General features: G+C 50.4%; 1 protein-coding gene across 2 annotated transcripts in view; it reads right to left on the bottom strand.

Moving 5' to 3' along the window:
- Positions 1 to 7,737: 7,737 nt before the first annotated feature.
- Positions 7,738 to 17,665, bottom strand: part of PIK3C2B (phosphatidylinositol-4-phosphate 3-kinase catalytic subunit type 2 beta) — a 73,141-nt gene continuing 63,213 nt past the window's right edge. For both annotated transcript variants that reach the window (XM_074935887.1, XM_074935888.1), the window contains exons 19-33: positions 17,298 to 17,478; positions 16,567 to 16,674; positions 15,761 to 15,853; positions 14,776 to 14,905; positions 14,159 to 14,295; positions 13,283 to 13,452; positions 12,766 to 12,922; positions 12,026 to 12,135; positions 11,562 to 11,763; positions 10,840 to 10,964; positions 10,024 to 10,141; positions 9,461 to 9,542; positions 8,954 to 9,060; positions 8,720 to 8,848; positions 7,738 to 8,248 (exon numbers count right to left, since the gene is read on the bottom strand). In XM_074935887.1, the coding sequence (XP_074791988.1) occupies positions 8,060 to 8,248; positions 8,720 to 8,848; positions 8,954 to 9,060; positions 9,461 to 9,542; positions 10,024 to 10,141; positions 10,840 to 10,964; positions 11,562 to 11,763; positions 12,026 to 12,135; positions 12,766 to 12,922; positions 13,283 to 13,452; positions 14,159 to 14,295; positions 14,776 to 14,905; positions 15,761 to 15,853; positions 16,567 to 16,674; positions 17,298 to 17,478 (2,038 nt within the window). In that variant the 3' untranslated portion in view covers positions 7,738 to 8,059. The remainder of the gene's footprint in view (positions 8,249 to 8,719; positions 8,849 to 8,953; positions 9,061 to 9,460; positions 9,543 to 10,023; positions 10,142 to 10,839; positions 10,965 to 11,561; positions 11,764 to 12,025; positions 12,136 to 12,765; positions 12,923 to 13,282; positions 13,453 to 14,158; positions 14,296 to 14,775; positions 14,906 to 15,760; positions 15,854 to 16,566; positions 16,675 to 17,297; positions 17,479 to 17,665) is intronic.

Raw genomic sequence — 17,665 nt, 5'->3', positions numbered from 1 at the left:
CAAATTCATCCATATTTTGATGCTAAAGATTTAAAATCACTGACACATGAATCCACTTTGCTTTATATACAGTTTAAGTGACAGGTAGACATGGTCCAGCTAGTGGTTTTTAGCTGATTGCCTACTTAATTGCCCATATATGGTAGACTGAGGTGTACTTGACCAGTCTGTTATTTATAAAGCACTTCATTTTTCTTTTCTTGATGCTTGGGGTTTTCTTCCGTGTGTACTGATATCTTCTAGTGTCTTCAGGGTGTGGTATCTTCTGGTGGCTTTGGTCTGTGGGATGCAACCTTAAACAGCTTAAATTAGTTAACATCATAATGTTTTGATTGCTTGTTTACATTTCTCTTGTTTTCAGTAACCCAAATTTAATACACAGATTAACTTTGTTTACAATGTAATAGGGACCAAGTGTTTTATAACACAAGCTATACTTTTGCAATTGTTGTATAGACGTTCATTTTCACTTGTGGGGCATTACTAATATTTTATACTAAATAAAATGTTTAACTGCTAAAATAGATGCTTACAATTCTCTAGGAGAGGGTATATTGCTTCCTCTGCTGAGCACTCTGTTTTAGCAAAAGAGTTAGTAAGAGAATTTTTACCCAAGCTTTTTAGAGTTAATTTGCTTGTGATATCAGTTCCACTTTTGCTAATTGTTTAGAAGCACAAACTTTAATAAACACTCTTTTCCTTTAACATAACATAAAAGAGAATAAAAATGAAACCAAAATGAATTTTAAATACAAGTCTATGCAAATACCTGGAGGCTATTAGACTTTCATGACACTTGTGTTTGGGAGACAAAGATGAAAACCTGTTGAAATTGTTTGGTTAGCTTTATGCATAAACTGTTATTTTTAAACAAACATTCTTATAACTATATTTAAAAGTGAAAACAAGTTTATAAAAACCCAAACAAGAAATTGACATTTTGTTAATATTACCGTTACCTTAATGTTGAGGTTTCCCCTTACAATTTTTCTTTAAACTAAAAAACCCCCAAAACTTTGTGATTCATAAAAGAGATTTTTTTTGGGAGGGGGGGTGGAATTGCCTTATTTGTTAAGGCAGAACTATATGTCCAAATATTTAAAACTGAGACCTTTTTGAACTTTGCAAAAAATAATAATTGGTGTTAATAATGTTGTTTATATCCCAACCACAATATTAAAATAGTGTGGCACTACTTCTATTAAAAAGAAGTATAACTGACTTTTGTTGCAACAAAATAAAAACAAACAAAAAAAGTAATTATGTGACACACACAACGTACATCACAGGACAACATACGTGACATACTGTACAGGACAAACTTACAATTAAAAGCAAATGGCACCCAAATTCTATTTATAACTATACAAGATAAGGCATTAAAACTTCAGTTACTAAAGCAATGCAGTTTAAAAACCAGACAAGTAAACAGAAGGGTTAAACATTTAAATAAGCAAGTTATTATCTTTTTATTGAATCTTTTAATAAAAATTGATTACAAATTCATATTGTTATTTCCCCCCTTTGTTGTATTAATTTAGTAACGTCAGGCATTTTCAATTATTTTTCATTACTTTATTTAAAAACTGCTATATGGAAATAAGGAAAGCCCATGTTTCAAATAGTCGACAGTGGTTAGGATTAGAAGCGGAGTCTGAATTTCTGTTGCTAGGCAACCATATATTTAAGAAAGTTAGGAGTATTTCCAGCTGTTGCATTCCTGAAGGGTAGAAATAATTAATGTATTGGATTTATTGAAAGGTTTGACCTTGTTTTCTCTTTGCTTGTTTGCTGTTTTCGTTTTGTTTGCAGTTGCTTTATCTTTTTGGAGGTTCTGTAGAAACTGTAACTTTTAAAACAAAGAGGGAGAGCAGGAGTGAGGAGAGGCAGGGAAAAGCGGGGGAAGAGCAGCCTAGGAAGGGAGGGATACCTGAGCCAAGAGAGATTAAGTCTATCAAGTTATCTGAAAGTACAGGCAGCAGCAGCAGTGAGTTTAGCAAACCGAGACAGGATATAAAGGAAAACTTAACCAGTATGTACAAATATTTGAGAAATAAGGTTATATTATTAGCTCTGAGCAAAGAGTAGGGCTCCGTGGGTTAAAGCAATTGGCAACCCGCACTCCTTGTTTTTATCCTGGCTCTAAGAGGAGAGATGGGGTCATTACTTACTCTTGTGAAACCTGAATTTGTTCCCCCAGTGTCTGTTGCTTTTGTCTGCACGCCAGATGGGTTGCAGGAGCACCCTTGTATGCTACAGTTAATTGTTTTTGGGCAACTTCATGTGTTAACACATCAATTCTAGCTGTTAAATCACTCAATCTCAGTTTTTCACTTTGAAATTCTTTATTCACTCCCCTGAGATTAAGTCACAACTCCTGTCTCCTAATGTGCTCTGTGAATTGTTCCATTTTTTCCCTTTATCTGATTTACCAATCCAGTGAGAGTATTATTTGCTACTTCTCCCTCCCGTGCACTTACTTTTCCCATTGTGACAGGCACCAGTCTAGGTCTCTGTTTCAGTTTTACCAGAACCTGGCTTGTATCGTACGGTAGTGGTTCCAATGTGGTGGTCCCTGTTTCATTTTTTAATTTTGCTAGGGCCACCTTTTTCCATTTCTGTCCCCATTCTTCAGGCACTATATAGGTACCTGAAGCCCGTTGTTGGCTACCAGTATTTATAACAAGGGACGCACTTCTCTTTTTTGCAGATTCTTTACAGCTGTTCCCAGTGGTTTATTCTGTTCCTGTGCTTGCGGTCTCTGGCCTGCTTGCCACCCTGCTAGGAGAGTGGGAGCGTTCCAGGGCTCTGTGGCTTCTCTTGCTTCTTTTAACTCTATCTTTGTTTCTGTTATTTGGCCTGCCAATTTTATGGTGTGTTGTCTTAACCATTTAACAGCCAAGGCTATAGTTTGCAATATTCTACATTTCTTACACTTGTTTTTCAAGGCTACAGTCTCTGCCCTAGCCTTACAGATTCCATTCCATGTTTCTTCCCCACTAGCTTTTTAAAATTCATATGGACCTCCTTTGCTGGCAACCCAGTGCAGCGTCCATATCTTATTAAACTCTATAAGGATTTGCAAGGAGGGATTAAGGGAGTTCCCTAGCTCATAGCTTTCTGCCAGGTTAGATCGTGATTCCTACAGAGGACAGCTCACTTACATATCAGATCAGCGGTCAGGGTCACCAGTGTAGCCAGTCATTGCCTGCATTTGTGTTCTCCCTGCGTGCTTTACTGGCTCAGGCCAGACAGTTCGTGCAGCAGGCTCCAATCGAACTGCCCAAAAGACCACAGACTCTGTTTCTGAAGTGAAGGTACTCGGCCAGGTTTATTGGCCACAAAGCATAACCCTTGCTCCCCGGATCAGTGTCTACAGTTATACTAGGACATGTATGCCCATGACAATGGATGCAGCTCAGTGAATGGCAGGACTTTCCATTCCCCCCTTGTTTGGACAAAGACACAGGCCTATAGTCATCACTTTGTCATCCTGACATTATCTTTAAGAGGGGTCAGTGTGTCCTTGTATCGTCTTTGGAGAGTGCGTTCACACATAACCCTGTATGTTCTGGTGCTACCCTCCTGGAATGGGTTTATGTGAATATGTTGGGTTTTTGCAACTCCAGCCCTATTCTTGCCAACTTCATGTATGCGGCAGGGCCTGACTTCTGCTCACAGCTTGACTTTTGCTCACTTTGCTTTATATTGGCACGGCCTGACTTTAGTTCAGGCCTTAGGCCTTACATCAAGCCCCTTATACAAGGCCTCATGTCTTAGGCTCGTTCTTTCTACACACAGTATCAATAAAGTCCACTAATTTTGGGTGGCCAAATTATTTTTGGAGGTACCAACCATATGCAGCTCCCGCTGACTTTAGCTGGAGTAGTGGGTGCTCAGCATCTCTGAAAATCAGGCCAAAGCTGTCTCACATTGAGCACCTAGAAATTAAGGTACCAAACTGAGTGACTACTTTTGAAAATTTAGGCCTGAAAGGCTCTCTGCCTCGGTTTCCCTGTTTATAAAACAAAGGATGATACTTATTTATAGCTCAGGTGTGTGATAAAGCAGCTATAGCTCCACAGGTGAAAGGTGCCGAGAGTTGGTTCTCGTTAGCTCTTCCTCTTAAGCTTCTGGTGTATTTTCAAGGACCAAGCTCTCACTGCTGAAAGAACATTACGTACCTGCCCTAGTGGGGAGAGACTGCCCTGCTACTCCTACGGAAAGAATAGTCTCTTTGTTCATCCTCCCACAGACATAGTAAAATATATATTACTATAATTTCCCCACTAAAACTCATACTGACTGGGATGACGTTTAATTTTTGTTAGTGAGCAAACTGAAAGACAGGCAGTTACATTGAAAATTCCAATACTGACACAACAAGTCCCGGTGGACAGGAAATAGCCAGTTAATTTCCTTATTTTACCAAATAAGTGACCAGCCAGAGCATTAATAATCCTCGTGTCAGCTGTAGTGTAGGGAGCGGCTAATGTTGAGCCATGTGTTCGGTAAAATTGTAACTGGTAATTAAGAAATTCTACCCTTCAAAATATTCATTTAGTAAGGGTGAGGCATTCAGGTCACTCCAAAGCCAGCATTTAGCAATAGGTGGGCTGGAGAACATCATTAACCCAGCAATCATTGTTTCTTAGGTGTGCGAGGAGAAAAAAAGACCCAATTAAACTATTACATTGTGTTCTCTGTTTGCTCAGCGTCTTTCAGCTCCTTGCATGTAAGCGCACGCTTTGTAATCCACATTGCTCCGCTCTGCTAGTGGCACTCTCTGCTTAATCACAGACTAACCTGACCAGGCCTTAGACTCAGCCTGAGGTGCAGGATTAATTTAAACCTTGTTTTTTTCCCAGAGAGATGAAGGCGAAGGAGGACGGAGAGTTGGTGTGGAAGTACACCATGAGGCCTTGAGCTTCTAAGGGTTAATTTGCTGTCTCATTTCCCTCAAAGGGTTAAATCTGTTAGCAGTATCTTGTCGTTCACACTCCTGCAAGCCCAACCCAAGGAACAGCCATCCTCAGCCCCAGACTCCCTGCAGCAGCTAACCGGCCTGGCATCATGGTAACAGCAAAAGGTTCCTCCGCATTCCAGTTACGCATGGGAACATGCTGTAGCTATGACTGATGCAGCCCCTCGGCAGTTGTAATTACAGGTGGTAGTTTAAGAACTAAGTATGTTTGTAACCTGGATTGTGTGTTGCTGTAGCAACAGCATCGGACAATAATAAAGCCGCTTCAGTAAGCGCGGAAGCCTGTGCTGGCCTTTCCATTCTCCACCCAGCACGCTCACAAGGAATGGATACTGTAAGCGAACTCCCATTTCTCCATGAGAGTGGTTTACTTTTTCCTCCTCTGCTCCGTGCCCTATGTTAGGTTTTCATCTTCTCTCTTTTAATATGGTTTCTTTAGACCCCTTTTACATTTTGATTTAGCGTTAGTGAGCACTGGTTTGACAACTAAGGGGACTGGAATCCTCTCTTTATGACAGGCAAAACAGCCCCAGGGCAAGATCCCATCTCCGGGCCCCATCAGTGTGCCTCAACTCTGACTTAGAGGGATGACAAGGGGCCTTCAGTGCTTGGCCTCTCTGCTGAGATTGCAAGCAAGAGAGCGAACAGCAATGGCAGTTCTGTGATAGGGTCATCTCCCTAGGAAAGTGGGCTGAGATCCACCAAAATCATTTCACAAAGGCAAGTAGGTAGCCATCCCTTGGTATCTAGTTTCACTCACTACTGACCTGGTCGGGATTTGATGTCATAGAGGCAAAAGGCTCCCTATCTCATTCCCGTTCTCCAGCGTGTCCCAGAAACACAGAGATATGGTGTCTGCCCACCCTTCGCTGGGCTGGAGTGCAGTACAGCCACTTTCACAGAGTAGCAGCCTCACCGGCATGATTCTGAAATGCCGAAATTGCTGCTCAGTGGGCAGGTCCACCCTTGTGACACTGGCTTTGGGGATTCATGACGCCACACGTTCTTCCATTGCATTTCATTTCCTTTTATTTTAATGCCACTATTTTACAACCGAGCGAGATACAGGTATCTGAAAGGTGCCTCTTCAGGAGCCCGAACTGCACCCCAAACACAGATTGTGGGGGAAAGAGCGTTGACTGAAGAACTTGGCTACGTTTGAGGACATCTCCTTAATGCACCTCTCCCAAACCCACCGGTGGAGGTTCAGAGATGCCACCGCCCGACACATCTGCAACTAGTGAATACCATGGCATGGAGGGGGGGATCCTTTCCTCAGCCCCAGCTTATTTAAACCCATTCACCTACTAGATACAATATTTAAAACTTTTAATATAAAGATAAGTTCATATTCTCGATCCTGAGAAACGTTTCATCTGTTTACGGAATTCTCACTGTAAACAAAGCACCATTGACACTTCGGGGGGGGAGGGAGAGAAGAGGGGACAGGGGAGGAAGACAGCTGCTTGGGGTGGGAGGCACCTGAGCTCTTGAACTCTGCAGTTTAGGGCAACCCCACTATCCTGCCTGCCCCATGGACGGAGCCCTCTCACCTGCTCTCCCCTCGCTGACACCAAGTGGAAACAGGCATCCTTTAAAATCATTTTTACAATGGGAATTAGATCTTTAAAAACCAAAAAAGGTTAAGAAGGGGGTATTTCCTTTCCCCTCTACACAGACACACACAATATGAATGTAACAAAAAAATCATATCTTCTGCAAATGTTTCTCTCCCCTGAAAGGCTGATGAGAGGAAGAGCAGAGCCTCTCTGCTCTTTGCGTGACCACCAGTGGCTCCTTCTCCTCCAGGCGTGGAAAAGTCTCAGTAGAAATGGCATCGGTGCTCAATACCAGCGTAATTCTTTAGCTGATCAGTGAGCAAGTCCCACCCTTCCCAGAGGAGCAGACTGGCATTGCACAAGCCCCACCCCATTTGGTACAAAGTGGTGGAGCTCCAAGTGACCAGCTCCTTCATGTGGAATCTCAAGCTCCGAGGAACAATTTCCAGAAGTCACCTGAATGAGGGATAAGATCATCTCCCGCTTCCAAGATTTGACTGCCTCTACCCCTAAGACTTAGCCCAGCCCAGCCCCTCGCAAAGTCTCTGCTGCTGCTTCTCTCTTGGAACAATTCAATCTAGTGAGCAGGGGACGGGGGGGAAAGAAAAACATGGACAGCCAAGTATGGTAAAAGTCATGCTTCTGAATATCCAACATCGCCACAAGGCCAGAGTAAAGGGCCTTGGGGAGTGAAGCACAGCTGGAATTGAAGAGAATATTGCTGGCATTTTCGCAGGGGGCAGGGGAGATAATCAACCCTGACAGTCATTCCCCAGGAGCAAGGTTCACAGACTTGCATGCTCTCTGGCGGGAATCCAGAACAGAAGGCTCTACTCATTTACAAATTATACAGCTCTCCTTTGGAAGCAAATTCTCTGAGATGGACAGAGGAGGCAGCTTGGATCCTAGCACACCACCTCCTAACCCAGAGACAAGGAGGGCTTATCTGCTGCTTGTGGCCTTTAGGTCCCCCCCACCCCCAGAAGTTCCTATGGATATATACATTCTTTTAAAACAAACTCCCTAGGGACAGTCCAATAAGAACCTTCCTGATGAAGTATCTCTCCTCCCTCCACACCCACAGGTCTCTTCTCAAAGCCTCATGTCCCATCTGGACACAAATTACTTTTCATTATTTTTTAAAAATAAAAATCTCAAAGAAAAAAAAAAAAAAAAGTGTCCCCGATATTCCCCCCTCCCTCATTGTTGCTCCCTTGACACAAGGTAAACTTAAAAAAAAAAAAATCGACTGCAGCCTTTTCAAGTCACAATAGGATTTCCTATTGCGATGTTGAGTTCCCAGTTTCTACAGGGAAAATGTAACAAAAAACCACCCCCCAAAAATGAACACCTTCATCTACAGAGAGAGGGTTTGTCTCTAGCTCCTGCTTGCAGAAAACAAAATCCATCTGGATCCAGGATACAACTCCTGGGACTCGCACCCATTCCCACGGCCTAGCACTAGCACTGCAGGGCTGACGTGGTTCCAAAGACACTGCCACCACTGTTGCTCTCCTCACATGGTCCCTTGGCTCCTGGAGCCCAGCTCAAACCAGCCAATCTTCTCTTGGGTCAGGTCCAGGTCCCGTAGCTTAATGCAGACCTCCCCGAGAAGGATGTTCTCCCAGAAGCTCTCCTCGCTCAGGACGCTCAGGCGCAGTTCCCGCTGCTGAAGGTCTCCTCTGGGAATCCCGTCGTAGACGAGCTGCAAGACAGAGAATGGGGAAGGCCCTTACCGGTCCGAACGCGGTACCTTGGCAGCCTGGAGAAGGAAGTTCTCGGTTACGGAATGGGGAGTCCCTACTGCTGCCCCATTACTGTGCCGCAACCATGCTCTGGAGGGAGAGTGTAGCTCAGTCTCCACGAGCCATTCAGTGCTTGGCCTCTCCGCTGAGAGGACAAGATAGGAGATGGGCCCTTTTCCCTGGAAACTGGTCTGAGACACCAGCTCACTTGACAAGCTGCTGAACTTTCCTCAGTCAGCGGCGATTTTTGATCCCTACTGACCCAAGCAATCCAGCCAGTGCACTAGTAGTGGCAGGCAACTGGATTCCACCCTCGTCCGGGAAAGATGGTAAAGATTCACTTAGCTGGCCCTAGATCTAACCTAACCCCATCACAGCTGAATGCTCTTTCCATGAGCCCTATATGAGGGTCAAAGGGAATTGGACGGTACCATTTCATTGTAAGTGGGGTTGCAGGTTTTCCGAGCCACTTTGGTTTTTCTCTTGGTGGTTTTCTGGGGGTCAGGCAAGAGATAGATCTTGACGTAAGGGTCAGGGTCATTCCCATCCTGGAGAGGCTGCTACAAGAGGGAGAGACCAAAAAAACCCCAGTCATTTCCACAGCACCAGGATACAGACAGAGCCTGCGCAGCAGCCACGGCTGCTGCTGGGGTACAGGCACCTACCAGGCCTCGGATGTGCATCACCATGATGAAGAGCTTGTTGTTCTTGTAAGAGATGGAGAGCTTCACCTCCCCTCCCACCTTCCCGATGGGCCGAGACCACGTGGCATCTGGAAAGAGGCAAAGGACAGAGATAGGGCGCAGTGCCTACCAGCACAGGGGGTGAGCTACAGAGGCCAGCACAGGTTAGAAACCAAGCAGCGACACAGCGGTGCAGCAGCAATTCGAAACCACATGCCAGCTTCTTAGGAAGAAGCGTAAAAGTCGTGCTTCTAAATACCCAACATCGCCACAATGGAATCCCCTGGAGGGGCTGTTTTTCCTTAGGGTAACCACTACTTTGACCCCCATTCTCCTGCTCCATCAAGAGGTCAGGAAGGAATCTACCGCTGTGGTTTAGTACAGCATAGTACAGGTACATTGTGTGGGTGTGTTACACCTTCCCTTTGACACGCCTGATATTGGCCTCCATACCAGACTAGATGGACCATATACAATGAATAGTGATACCTGCGGGCTTTGGAGCTGGATTGGTGCCTGCAGCCTTCTCATCCCGCGGGAGTGGGTGGAAGAACGTATACACAAGATCACACTGCAAGGCAAGAATAGCACAAGTCTGGCTTGTATTACACAACAGAGGTAACAGGCTCTTTTCTCCATCCGTAAGCATGTTCCGCAAACTTCAAAGCAAGATATGTAACTCCACCATCAGTTATTAATATAGCACCTTCCATCCTCCAGAATCTCAAGCCAGAGGAACAACTCACCACTTTGATGGCGTGTCTGATCTTCAAAGAACTTTACAAACTGGAATAAAGTTAAGACTTGCAAGCTCCATGGGATCAAAGCTCATGTTCCTGTCCCCATTTTACAGATGGGGAAACTGAGGCACAGAGAGACATGACTTGCCCACTTCTCACTAACACAGTCTGGAAAAGGGCCCAGGAATCCTTTCCCTTAGTCACTTGCTATACTCACTAGATAAATTCTAGGAGGCAGTGTTATCTATTAAGCCGTGTATGCTAGATCCCTTCTCCACCGTAGACTGAGAGGAGCTGAGAAGAGAATCTTACCTCAGCCACCTCTGGGGCTGAGTGGATCAGATGCCAGATGTAGCCATTCAGCTCCTCTTTCCTCCTGTCGGCCATTGCCTCGCCTCGTGACCGGCCGATCACAAACCTACTGGGGAAACTGACCAGTTGTGTGTGTAGGTGAGAGAGAGAGAGAGAGAGAGAGAGAGAGAGAGACAGACACACACAACAGTTAGCAAGTCCCCAGTCGAGGGCAGCAGAATGCACTGCTGAAGCAGTAGGTCCCCTAAGCCAACTGCTCTTGCCAGAGGCAGCCAGTGTTGGACTGAGGCACATCACGCCACAATGGTGCCGAGTCGATTGTTTCTCAGCAACAGAATCTAGAGGACTTTCCAGGCCAATCTGGACAGGTGCTGCCAGCAAAAACTGGAGGATGGGTGGGCAGGGAATACTGGCAGGGTGGGAGGGCCCTAAAGCCAAGGATAGCTGGATCCTGACAGGTGTCTCTCAGCACCAAGAGAATCAAGAAGGGCTCAGTCTGGGTGGGTGCTGTCTGGAGCCAGGGACAGCTGTAGTGGGCTGAGTCAAGTTACAGTGGTCTGGGAAAGCCAGGAAGCAGCATAGGGGGGGAAAAAAAAAAAAAAAAAAACACAGGGGGAGACTTGTCCTCGTGGGTGCTGCCTGGAGGCAGGCAAAGCCCACGAGGGAGGCGCGTCCCCTCCTCCCAGCATGCACCAGCCCAGAGATGAACCAAGCCCCAAACCAGCTGCACCAAACCAGCTGCAGAGCACAGCCCCTTTTCTCTGGGGGTGGGACAAGAAGCAGCGCTGAGGAAGAGAGGAGGGGCAGCAGGGCTACCTGGGCAGGTGGGAGGAGGGGAAGATGAGGCGTAGCTTGTTATGCAGCTCCTGGAACTCCTCAAAGGTACGCTGGACATAGGTGACCTCGCAGGGGCTCTCCCGCTGCACCTTCACGACGTACGTCTGCAAGACAGGGAGGCAGAGCCTGTTACCGCTGGCATGCCTGCGTCTGATCTAACTTACTACCAGGACAAATCGGGAGTAGCCCAACTGACATCCAGATTAGCTCAGAATCAAACCCACCGTGCATGCACTGAAATGCAAGAAGTTTGAAAATCAGACAGAGGTTAAATGGTTTCTTTTGGCATCACTTCAGACCCTGTTAAAAGCTGGGGAAAGTTTTCAGGAACATGCGTCTGAAGGGAGGCAGACATTCAAGTCAAGTCACCTTTGAAGGCCTCATGGAAGGGTAAGTGGAGAGACCTGGGTTCTAATGAAAATCATACAGTGTGAGGGCAGCCATCCACTGATAGGTCCCACATTTCCCTTCCTCCACAGGACTGGGTTTGCCCCCTCTAAACCACTAAATGTTCCTAGTGAGGCCAGAATCAGGAAAACGCTGCAGCAGCCTTAATTTGGTTTGTCTCTCTGCCCCGGGACTCCACTGAATGGCAGTAGACCGGGCCTTCCTCCAAACCCACCCCCCAGCACAGAATCCCTCTCCCAGATCTCTCATCTCCCCCAGCACGTGTCCGGAAGAAGCAGAGCTGCAGTGCTCACATAGCCTTTGCTGGGGTTGAAGACTTTCTCATGGCGGCAAAGGAAGACGTCGCGGATCCGGCCGGCTGTCTTGAGCGTGTGCATGCGGGGGGCGAAGGAAAGCACAGGGCGGGTGTCCGAGCCTGTGAACTTCATCTGCGCCAGGTTGTGGATGAAGAAGTTGAGCTTGGTGGCCACGCTGCCCAGGCTAGACTCAATCAACCTGCAATGAGGGAGGGCAGCATCTTAGTGAGAGAGGGGGGACGCCATCCTGGGCCAAAGGCAGCTGCCATTCTTGGCACCCCGGCCCCTAAACTCTCCTGAGTGCACAAAGGCCCCTCAACCAGGGATGCTGAGACACAAAGAGCCTGGCTCCTTTCCTAGGAGTGGGGTGTACAGCCACTGAAGGCCCTTCCATCTCTCCCTGGTGACAGAGGGGCGCCCCCTTCCCCACCTGTCGCCCAGCGCCAGGTGCACTCTTTTACCTGGTGAAATAGGTGGTGGCATCAGCCTCGGAGTCCTGCGGCCGCAGGGCGTCGTAGACATACTTGAGGTCCTCGAGGTCGGAGAGCTCCGGGATACCACAGGACAGCATCTGGGGAGCAGGGCAGCCAGGTCAGTGCCAGGCGCCCAGAGGTGGGGAAGGAGCAGGGAGAGAGAGATGGACCAGCCGATCCTGGGGCCTCTACGCTAAACATGGCCCAGGTGCGGGTCAAGATGGCCTGTCCAGCATCCCCACTGAAGTCTCCTTCAGTGGAGAGGGACGGGGGACTTCTCCCCATAACTCACATCCACACCCCATGAGATGTACTTAGCGAGCCCAGCCCAGCGCTGGGTGTGTCTGCCTGGATCCAAGTCACCCATGTGGGTGAGGAGGGCTGGGTGAGCTCCGTATGATCAGGCAGTCATTGCCGCACTTCAGACAGCCGGAGGGGCGCTTGCGTGACACTAAGCACATGCCTCCCCCCCAAGGGTGGAGCATGCTGCTTACATAGCGCTGTCAGATGGGACCCAAGAGCCCAGGGTCGGGGGCAGAACCAGAGAGGCCAAGGGGCAGGTGCAGACTCAGAGGGGGAAGGGAATTTCCCCAGCACTGAGGGTGGGAGGCATCTCAAGGCCTGGGCACGGAGGGTGGCCTGCTCTTTGGAGATCCTTTGGTAATGAGGCCCAGCGAGAGCAAAGCCGCCGCGGTGCCTGGACCAGGGCAACCCTCCTGTGTTCTCACCAGGCCTAGCAGGTTGAGGAAGAGGTGGGTGTGCTTGCGGATCAGGTTGTACGCCTGGCAGCAGAGATCCACAAAGTCATGGAAGCGGCTGGAGGGCTTGTCACCACCATTAATAACATAGGCCATGTCCGAGGTGAAGACGAACGGGGCCCGGTCCCTGCACCAGAGAAAGAGACACGCATGCCCAGATCAGCACAGGGTGTGGAGCAGAGGGGTCGACCATGGGAAATGGAACAGATAGCCACTCCAGTCTGTCCTGCATCCGACACAAGACACCCTGATCCAGCTGGGAACAGCCAGGCTCCCCGACAGCCGCACAGCAGACCTTCCAAACCACTGTATCCACAGTACAGACTGTAGCCCTGTAGTCTCACAGAAACATGGCCATCCCCAGCACAACAGCTGCAGGGAGAAGATATTTGGTAAAAGGGAGCCAGGGCTAAGTTCTGTTCCAGCGTGCAATACAATGGGATTGTAGGTGTCACCCCTCTGCCAGGCGACTGTGGGTGACACCCACCTTTTGATGTTGCCAAACATCTGGGCATGGCCCAGGAACCTGCCGAAGTCGATGTGGAACATGTGGCCGGTGGTTTTGAGCATGATGTTGTCGTTGTGCCGGTCGCAGATCCCCAGCACGTAGGTGGCCACGCAGCACCCGGCGCATGAGTAGATGAAGTTCTCCACTGCCTGGGAGAGGGAGAAGGGGTTAAAGCAGGTGAGAGGGGAAGAGAGGAGAGAGACTTCAAAAAGGAATTGAGAGGAAGGGGAGAGAGCATGGGAATGTTTAGTCCCTCACTCTCAGGAGCAAGCTTGGTCCGTGAGGTGGAGGGGGACACTTAATGCTGCTCAGCTCCCCCACCCGCCTTCACCAGGAACTTGTTTTAAGTAACAAAGCATTAAAAAAAAACAAAAAAACCCTTGCACTCTTGCTGTAGGTCCTACATATAAACAAACCTGTGGGTACAGAATCACAGAAACGCAGGGCTGGAAGGGACCTCAAAAAGCCATCGAGTTCAGGCCCCTGCACCAAGTCAGGACCAAGTATATCTAGACCATCCGTCCAGCTTGTCCTTAGATGCAGGCACAGTCCAGGAGCACAGGTGCCTCTGGCTGGCTTGCTTTATGCAAAAGGTCAAGATCAAGTTCACTTACTGAAGGGCCTAAACAAAGCCGAGCGCCGTGCCCGAGCCAGGCTCAGGGTGCATCTGTCGGCCATTGTTTATGTGGAGGGCTTACAAGAAGTTAAGCATATTGGAAGGTGCATTCGTTTGTGCATCATCCCAAACTGCAGAGGCTATTTGCCTCCCTCGGACCCCTGCTCCCTTCCCTACAGTGGGATTTGTACGGCCCCTTTCCGTTCCAAAGTCACCCCGCTGCACTCCCACGTCACTACCTTCTCGTACTCATCCTCCGTGGGGTTGTGCTTCTGCAGCCAGTCTGCCAAGGGGCGATCCTTGAAGGAGCCCGTCACCCCATGCTCCACCTGGATCTTGCGCAGAGTCTCTGCGTTGGGGATCATCTCCACCATGCCTGGAAGGGGAGGCAGCAGGTACCAGGGTCAGCACCCAGAATCGCCACTCACTCTGTCCGTCCAAACCCTCCCCCTGCCCCGGGTGGCCCAGAGAGATCCCAGCCTGGGTCCCCAAGGTCTCAGCAGCCCTCTGAGAGGTCAGCGTTTGGGGCCAGCCGTCACCGATCTGCATGCCTTCATTTGAGAGCCTGACTTGAGGCACTGTGGGCCTGATTTGCAGAAGGGCTGAATGTCTGCAGCTGCACAGATCAAAATCCACCTCTGAAAATCGGGCTGTAAGAGTCTTCCGCGGCATCTCCCTCTGGTGGCAGCACAGACACACCCAAAGGGACAGTCGCTGGGTTCGGGCGCTGTTCATCCTGGCTCTGCAGCCGCTGGATTCCCGACAGTGTCCCCATGCCGAGAGCATCACAGCCCCAGAGGAGCAGCAACTTCCTGGGAGGGAAGCGGGAGACAGTCACACCCGGCCTCCGACTTACCCCGGCCGCGGCCAGTGGAGAAGCAGCGGAAGATGACCATGCGCATGTCCAGCCCCTCCTGCACCCAGATCTTATTCATAATCCGGATCATCTGCAGCGTCAGCATGTCCTGCCGGAGGTCGTCTCCACACTGGCAGTCACAGGAGGGAAGGTGCATGGTCACAACTGGCGTGTTTCCATGAAGGCAACAGCTCACTGTTCCCTCTCTGGGGTTCCCTCTCCCAGGAGCGATCTCGCACCCTCCCCACAGAGGCTCTTCTCAGATTTAAAGAGGCCACTGCCAGCTCTGCCCCTGCCCAGCAAAGCCTTCACAAACCCCACAATTCATGAATGCAGGACCAGTCTCTTCCACCATGTGTCTGGGGCTAAAGGGGGTTCACTTTTTTCGGGGACAGATGCGATTCTGTGGGAGCTGAGCAAGTGGGAACATCAGGGAGAGGTGCCAACAGTCAGGTCTAGACTGTGGAATAGGGAAGGGGTGGAAGCCTCCTCACTTGGGACACTGAAAGCGGGACTGAGCACCAGCCTGGGGGAAATAGATTGTAGGGAATGACACTGCCCATGAGCTACATGATCCAACTGGCTTTTTAAATCTTCGGCTTCTGTGGCAGGGACTTTGTGGGTGAAGAACTGGACTCAAGTGCCTTCCATTGATGGTACCCAGAGGGCGCCCCCCATCTTGCTATTTAGTGAGGGCATTTCTCGGGGAACTAGGGTTTGTCACGCAGCCACGGCTTGCAGTGGAGCTGGTTCCCATCACAGTTCGGAGACCTTTGCTCGCTTTTTGTTTGACAAGCGCCTGGCCTCACAGCTGCTGCAGGGACGGGAGCAGCCAGAGAGGAGGACGTGCCCTACTGGCTAATACTCTGCAATGAACTCCTCCGCACTTTGACCCTGAAGCCTCAGCAATGGCTGTTTGATCAGAACCGCGTGCCAGAGGCGCAGGCACAGAGCCAACCAGATAAGCAGCGGCAGCAGGGCTCACCTTAAAGATCACGCGGATGTTCTCCCCGAGGGCATCCACGTTCTGGAAGGAGAGCTTCAGGGGCACGGCGTTGGAGTTGAAATAGGAGCAGTCCTGCCGCCAGGGAGGGAAGGAGGAGACTGTCAGGAAGAACCAGAGCTACCTGGGGATATGAACATTGCTGCAGGCCTGAGCATCCTAGGGTTATGATCTCAGTCTGCCGGGGGACACAGGCCCCCACTGGTCCATTGCCTGTCAGTAGGACAGCAGCATCGATCAACCTGCCCCCTGCAGGGATCACCGCCTCTGGGCCCTGGCTATCTGTGATGCGTAGAGCCACCAGGCCCAACACTCGGGCCAGGGGATTTATGCACTAGCCAGTCACCAGGCTTCTCTCTGCCTAGCTCATGCAAGGTCCTTGGAGGCATTTGACTCACGTCCCCAAACCCACACCGAGGTTCAGCTAGACTGGCACTGCAGCTCGGGGGAGGCAGAGAGCTGGACACACCGCATTGAGGCGGGTGCGGGTGGGTGCATGGGGATGGGGTGCAGATCAGGAGCCAATTTGGAGCGTTGGGGCAGGTGGAGAGGAGACACAGGGCTGGTGGTCAGGAGCACATGGGTCTGAGGTACGCAGGCAGATACTGGTGCTCCTTGCGGGGTACGTAGATTAGGGGGAAGAGCTGATGGATGGACAATGCAAAAGGTCTTCTCATTAGAATCCATTGTCTTGGCATTCTGTGCCTCTGGGGGAATCAGCCGTACTACAGCAGGTGGACCAGCAGCCCGGGTCCTGATTCCCTTCTCACCCCGGCTCAGTCACTCACCCTGGGCACGATCCCCTTCACCAGCAGGCTGGGGCTAAGCGGCAGGCGGCAGGAGCCATTGGCGCTGAAGAACTGTTTCACGTCGACCAGCCCGTCTCGGAGAATGGCCTGCCGGAGACGTGGGGAGGGGTGGGTCACAGCCTTGCATGCACATCCCCACCCACAGCCCGGCCAGCAACCCACTCCAGCATCAACGCCCCCCGGAGGGATCGACTGGCTGAGGGGGAGCTGCAGCTCTGCAATCCCTTCCCAATGGCAGCTTCTCACTCTCCAGCTGCAGTGCGGATGCACCATGCCTGGGAACCCTGCCTTGCTCAGTGACCCCTGAAGGAGCAGCGCTAGGCAGGCCTGCCTAGTCACCCTCAACTGGAGGGAGGTGCCCGTGACCTCAAGGAATTATGGGCGAGGAGGTTGGGGGAGCCTCGGCGCATGTGTGGGGTATGGAAGGCCCCTCAGTGGGGGATGGGAGTTGGAGGAAAAGGGGGAACAACGCTCCTATCCCACGGCCCTTCAGCAACTCTGGAAGGGTGGGGCTGCAGCCAGGACTCCTACATGGCTCCCGACAGCGCCTCTCACTGGGCGAGGTGGGAACTGGGGCAGCTGGGAGGTCCCCTGACAGCCAGCGCTCTTGGCCCGCTCCCTGCGGACAGACCTGTAAGCAAAGCAAGCAGCTTTCAGTCGGACCCCCCTGCCGCTCATGCCCCTTCCAGAGGTACAGGCTAAGCACCAACCTGTCGCGAGGAGGGAGCAGCCTCCCGAACCTGCTGGGCCAGCTTGGCCAAGGTGTTGACCAGGCAGCACTGCCGGTCGAACTCCTCTCGCAGGCCTTTGCCACAGCAGCAGAGCAGGGCCGCCAGCAGGTACTGGTAGCGGATGCTGAACTGGGAGTCCTTGAGTCCGTCCTTCAGCAGCCTGGGGGAAGAGGGCAGCATGGAGAGGTCAGGACAAGGGGCCCCCAACCCCTCTCATTCCTACTCTCCCCGGTGCAGGAACTCCAGGGTGGGGAGCTGGGGCTTGTACCTCACAGGCTCAGAGGGGGACAAGTCATGGCTGGTGATGTTAAATGGTGGGATGCCCACTCCCCAGGCACCTCCCATCA

Source organism: Natator depressus, chromosome 21, assembly GCF_965152275.1.
Source record: "Natator depressus isolate rNatDep1 chromosome 21, rNatDep2.hap1, whole genome shotgun sequence".
In the NCBI taxonomy this organism is placed as follows: Eukaryota; Metazoa; Chordata; order Testudines; family Cheloniidae; genus Natator; species Natator depressus.
The sequence above is the reverse complement of the archived record's forward strand: the minus strand, read 5'-3'. Positions and strand labels throughout refer to the sequence as shown.